The sequence below is a fragment of the Vigna unguiculata genome, chromosome 3, assembly GCF_037176805.1.
Source record: "Vigna unguiculata cultivar grain cowpea cultivar isolate G323 ecotype 2 chromosome 3, ASM3717680v1, whole genome shotgun sequence".
In the NCBI taxonomy this organism is placed as follows: Eukaryota; Viridiplantae; Streptophyta; class Magnoliopsida; order Fabales; family Fabaceae; genus Vigna; species Vigna unguiculata.
This window is the reverse complement of record NC_140794.1, coordinates 68,195,539-68,201,538: the sequence shown is the minus strand read 5'-3', so window position 1 is coordinate 68,201,538 and position 6,000 is coordinate 68,195,539. Positions and strand designations below refer to the sequence as shown.

General features: G+C 31.5%; 1 protein-coding gene across 12 annotated transcripts in view; it reads left to right on the top strand.

The window, feature by feature from the left end:
- Nucleotides 1-1,562: 1,562 nt before the first annotated feature.
- ALY3 (DNA binding protein) overlaps nucleotides 1,563-6,000 on the top strand; it is a 31,352-nt gene continuing 26,914 nt past the window's right edge. Inside the window, exons 1-9 of one of the 12 annotated variants that reach the window (XM_085670926.1) lie at nucleotides 1,563-1,738; nucleotides 1,845-1,991; nucleotides 2,352-2,396; nucleotides 3,093-3,190; nucleotides 3,386-3,536; nucleotides 3,813-3,911; nucleotides 4,157-4,219; nucleotides 4,643-4,720; nucleotides 5,707-5,893. In XM_085670926.1, the coding sequence (XP_085527052.1) occupies nucleotides 3,405-3,536; nucleotides 3,813-3,911; nucleotides 4,157-4,219; nucleotides 4,643-4,720; nucleotides 5,707-5,893 (559 nt within the window). In that variant the 5' untranslated portion in view covers nucleotides 1,563-1,738; nucleotides 1,845-1,991; nucleotides 2,352-2,396; nucleotides 3,093-3,190; nucleotides 3,386-3,404. Of the gene's footprint in view, nucleotides 1,739-1,825; nucleotides 1,992-2,025; nucleotides 2,455-3,092; nucleotides 3,191-3,385; nucleotides 3,537-3,812; nucleotides 3,912-4,156; nucleotides 4,220-4,642; nucleotides 4,721-5,706; nucleotides 5,894-6,000 lie in introns of those variants that run through there. The other 11 variants (XM_085670925.1, XM_028062687.2, XM_028062682.2 and 8 more) reach the window with 11 other exon arrangements.

The following is a 6,000-nucleotide window of genomic DNA, read 5'->3' as shown; positions in this document are numbered from 1 at the left end:
ATAGTCAACAAATTTATATTTTTCAGTTATCACCACATGTTATTTTGTTATTTTTAAAATTTATAATTTTAAAATTTTATAATTATAATTTATAATTTATAATTTATAATTTAATATTTTATAAAATAACACGTGGTAGCAACTCATTAGAATAAAAATAATAATATAAGTCACTTAACAACATCCAATTTAATCATGAGAGATTAATTGAAAAATAAACAATGATATATTGACAACTAAATTTCGATAATCTTCTCTTATAATCGAGGTGACATCTTCTAAGTAATCTCAAAATATAAAAAAAAAAATGAGAAAAAAAAATGAAAAGCCACTTATAAGATGAGTTGGAAGATAAAATTGTCAAAATTTAATTCTTAAAACATATTTTTATTTGAAAAATATAAATCTGTTAATCACCATAAAAATCAATTGAAAATTTATAAATTGATCAAGTACTTAAAAATCAACTTTAATTTAAAAAAAAATAGTTAAATGACCTCATTGAGTACACTATTAATATTGCTTGGAAGTTATTGAAAGTTGTGATTTTTAATTACAAAGGGACGATTGTCGTATAATATATTTTTGGGTCTTGTTAATCAATGTCCTAAGGGCACCGATTAAAAATAATTAATATGCATTTGAATCTGGTAGAAGTTTGTTGTTAACTTTGATATTAAATAAAATCTGACATGATAACAATTGATGCAATTTAATTTTATTTAAAAAAACAAAAATGCCCACAAGTATTTCAATTGTGTTTAATATTTTATTTAATGTTCAAGAATAAAAGTTAAAAAATAATTAAATGATAAAACAATTATATTTTAATATTGGTAAAAATTAAAATACAATTAAACATAAAAAGTCCAAATTAATAGAAAACCAACAAAGAATGATATTAAACGTCTAAAAAGTAAAAATAAAATAAAATCAAAGTATCAATTTGAGACTTCATTAATTTTCATCTCTGATTTTCTCGATAATTTTTTGCAACATTCCTGTTAATTTAACTAAATATCAAGAAACAAACAATATTCCAATATCTAAAATTATTAATTATAGATACATAAATGAGTAATATAAAAAAAATTTATCTAAACATTAGATAGAAACCTTAAAAATTTTAAAGTGTTTATTTTTATTAGAATTATTGTTTACAAATTTCAAAAGATAATTTTACTTTATAAAATTCATGATATTTATTTATATTATTTTAATTAAAAGACTTAATTATTATAATTTTTGATATAAAAATATGAAACCAATATACATTAATTATTTCTTAACTGATGGTATAGTAGAACTAATTATCTCAGAGGATGGTTATCATTCTCCTAAAATTTTTGAAAAGAAAAACAATTTAATTTTCAATTATTTTTTTTTGGGTTGACTAGTTTGAAGTAATAGTTAAAGTTGATGTTCTTGTTTCGCTTGGGCGTTTCTCGTTTTAAATTTTATTTGGGGAATAAATTGGAGGACGTTATTTGAAAGAGGTGAGAAACGAAACAAAATAAGAAGAGGAGAAAAATAAAATAAAAGTAATGGTACTATTATTTTAAAGTTTCGCGGTTATACCCCCGATTTCATGTTTTGTTTACGCCAACAACGACGCCATCACAACTGGAGAGTTGTTTGTTCATCATCCTCTTCTCTTAGCATTTGTGCATCGACTGCTTCACTGGCACTAGATCCCTCTCTCGCAGCTTCCATTTGCAACTCAGATTCTCTTTGATCGGTGAGCTTCTCCTTCTTCCTTTCATCTCTAATTCTCTTCACTTCCTTTGGATTTCGAACATGCTTTTACTCATTCTCTCTTTGCAAGGGCTTTTCTAACTCCTCAGATTCCCAATTCCAATCGCGTCTCGCTAGATCAGAGGGGGAATTTCGTGGAATATTCCAATTCCGCGTTTGCTTTCGGCTTTCTGAACTCAAATGCGGGGTTCGGTCGGTCTTAGGGATGAATTAACTGAATCACCTCGTTTCTAGCTGTGAGTTTTGAATTCGTCTTCTTCCTCGGACCTGCCTTTGCTTCTTTTTCCTTTTCTCAGCTGATGAACTGCAGTGTGGAGCTCTAATTTTGCTTTTTCCTGTTTCTTGTTTTCGCCGAGACTTCCTTTTTCGATTCTCTTGTCGCTGAAGTAAAATTCAAGCTTCGATGTGGCTTTTATGTTGTATTGCTTTGTGTCTGCATGCTGTGTGTTTCTGGATTTGAACCGGCGAACAACAGTGAGACAAATTCATCCAGTGTTTTGAAAACGAGGGATGGCTGAGATTAGAGAGTTTGGGTGGGATACATTCCTTTCTAGATGTTTCAGCATTCTGCTGACTATTTTGGCAAATGGTTGCAGTGATGCTGTTAAGGACTCCGAGTTTTGCATCTTTTCTTTTTGGAGGTGAGGATTGGACTTAGAAAATCTGTCAGCGAAAAGGTCTGGTGCAATACGGGCTAAGGTTTGTTGTCCTTTGTTGGTCATCATGCTGCATGCACCCTCCACAGAGTGCAAGAGCAGTGGGACCTCCTTATAGCTGTTGACTAGCCTGTCTGGTTTCTAGTAAAGGGATAGGTTATCTTGTTATTTTATCATTTTTTTCCTCATTAATATGTCCTTTCCAATACTTTCATCATTCAATCTTTGTACTATTTCCAATCTTAGAGAATTTCCATATTCATTTTTCTCTCTATGTGCTGACCAAGGTAACTTGTTTTGCTAACAGTATATCGTTGCTTTGTTCGGTGTCAAGTTTTATTGTCTAAGCTGTTTTTGGTTTACTTTAGTATTAAGACTCTAATTTCCGTTCAGCGTGTTCAATTTGTTGTTTTGCCATAGTACACTCTGGTACCACCTAACCTAGTATATGGTACAGACAAATGTTTTGTAGTTAAAGTGATTCTTAGGTTGGCATTAAGTTTGGATCATGTTGTTTTGACATACGGTGCCCTATACTGTAGCTGTAAAACTGTGCATTATATCTTCAATTTAAACAGATTATTTGTTTTCTTTTGCGAATACCTACCCATTACTAGCTTATTGTAAAACATTCTATTCTCTTCATTATAAGTCCTCAGGCTATTTACTTACAATTATCAGGATGCATCTTCTGGTTTTTGAACCCGTTATTCTTCATCAACATTATCTGTACAGGGAAAGGAGGTGACATTTCAGTCCGAGCAGCTTTGTATTCTGGAGTATGGAATCTTCTTTTCTGTGAACTCCCTCCCCTTCCCCCTCCCTCTCTCTCTCTCTCTCTCTCTCTCTCTCTCTCCTCTTACTCTCATGATACGATGCAATTATTTTTTTGTGTGCCTAAACTGTTCCAGTGTATTTACTTAATTAGGCTGTATTTGTTTTTTTTACTCCTCTGTTTTCCTGGTAATTTTCAGACAATCAAAGAAATCAGTTATGGCTCCATCTAGGAAATCTAGAAGTGTAAATAAGAGGTTTTCCAGTGTTCGTGAGACTGCATCTAGTAAAGACAAAATTACAGAGAATGCTAGCAAAAATAAGCTGAAGGCGAGTCCTGGTATTCAGAAGGTAATTTGTTTCTTTACTTCTTTGAAAAGAAATTCTTTTTCATACGTTATACATTTACTGAATTAAAACAGAGGAAGAAATTTCCCCTTTGCTCTTTATGGTTTGCCTCTCAGTGCTCTTATCAAGAAGTCATTATAATATATTAAAATATCTTTCTTACATTTTATCAATGTAAAGTTGGGTAGTAAGTGTTTTAAGAATTTGGTTAAAATGGTTAGGTGTTATGAATTTTATTTCTGAAGATGTAATTATTTATCAAATTTCAACCTTACGCAGAAGAGAAGATTGGCTGACATGTTAGGACCACAATGGAATAAGGATGAGCTTGGGCATTTTTATGAAGCTTACCGTAAATTTGGGAAAGATTGGAAGAAGGTTAGTTATTGTTTCATAAGTTGCTTCTTATTGAATAATGGTTAAAGATCAAGTCCCACTGTCAGGTATTTTTCTAATAAATGGGCTATACACATGTAGTAAATACTGCTTAATGTTCCACTGGAAATTGAAGGTCCAAGGTTGTGTCTTAGTTTGTTAATCTACCTTTTTCTATGCACTGCAATTTTCCAGTGCAATTTTATTACTAAACATGTCCTTTTCAGTGACATTTTGCCTGTTTACAGGTTGCTCTTGCAGTACGTAATCGATCTGTGGAAATGGTAGAGGCACTGTATACTATGAACAGGGTAAATGCATTACAAGCATCAACATCCTTATTAATTTACTGATATTTCTAAAATGCTTGCACCATGTGTTCCCTATTTACATAAAATTTTAGATTCTAAAATACACTAAAATTTCATGTATAGAGAGATATGTACTTAGGCTGTACTTTTTAGTTTCTTTTAATATTTTCCGTATTTTTCAATTGATGAAATTATTCTTTTTCTTCTATATGTCTGGAAAACAAGATTTTCTCACCTCCATAATTTCTGGTTTGAGCAAGTGAATGTTTAATATTTTTTTCCTTAAAAATCTAAATGAAGATAAAGAAAAGAGACATAAAAGAAAGAAGCTAGATCTCTTCCTTAAAATTGTCAATATTGCACATTTTAGTCAGTGGTATATGTTTGTAAGACATGCTAACCTTTGGGTTGGGTTTATTTTAGGCATATTTGTCTCTCCCAGAGGGTACTGCTTCAGTTGTTGGACTTATAGCAATGATGACAGATCATTATAGTGTACTGGTAAGAATTAATTTAAAGTTTTGACTAAATTTTGGTAATATTTTACATTGGTTTTCGAGATTTTGTAACCTTCTTGTGGTAGCTGTTATATAAAATTTCCATCTCATTACAAATCTTTTTCATAAGTTGAGTGACGAGAAGAAACTGTATTATTCAAGTGTAGTCTTTGTTCAAATTGTTTTAAGCACTGTTTCTTTTTCAATGAGAGTTTTTCCATTCACTTCTGCGATGATAGGTACATTATGATTGGAATTTTGGTAATCTGCAGTGTCACTTGACTTTGTTATAATTGAAATCTAAGGTCTCTTCTGTCAATATATGTACATCCACTTACTTGTCAATAAGTAGATAGAAAGGATAAATGGATGGATAATTTAGGTTGCCTTGCATAGTGTTCTGACCAATTGACTAAGAGTTTATTTATTTGATAATGCCTTTTGATTTTAAAAAGATTCTTTTTATTGTCAATTGTCATGGAGGTATTGAATTTGGAGGGAGAGAGAGAGAGAGAGTCTAATAGGGTGGAATTGCTTAAGTGACATTGATTGATTGCATAGTACTTGTGCAGAATATATATCTAGCTATATACAAATGGATTCTTAACAGACAAAGTGGAGAGATTTCCTAGGGCGAAGAGTACATGGGTGCTACTTCCTACATTTTAAATCCTATGAAAACTTAAAATGCATTCGACATGAAACACATGAATTTGTTTAAGATATGATATATGAGTTCTACCAAGAGTGTTAGTGAGCTTTCGTCTATTTAAAACTGGGTTCAGGATGTAATAGTTTGTTTATCGATTTGGAATCCAATTCCACCCTCATGAAAATAAATCAATAAAAGAAAGACAAATTTCCTTCAATTGATATGCGGTGGCATTGGTTAGGTTATGTTATAAATTTTGTATAAATTGCAATAGACAACACGACCAGTATTTGACAACTGTTCTTAAGCAATTAAAATATGAGTAATTTAATTGTCAGGGAGGAAGTGACAGTGGTAAGGAAAGCAATGATGATGCAGAAATATCTAAAAGGCCTCAAAAGCGTTTGCGGGGAAAGCATCTAAGTGACAATAAAGCATTAGATGGGCACTTTTCAGATCATTCTCAGTCACATTCTGTTGCATCAGGTGATGGTTGCCTGTCATTGTTGAAGAAGAGACATTCTGGTGGGTTAATATACCAAAATACATGTTAACATTACCTTGGCATCACATTTCTTTTGTACCTCTTCAATTTTTTTGGGTTTTCAACCATTATTTGTTACAATAAGATT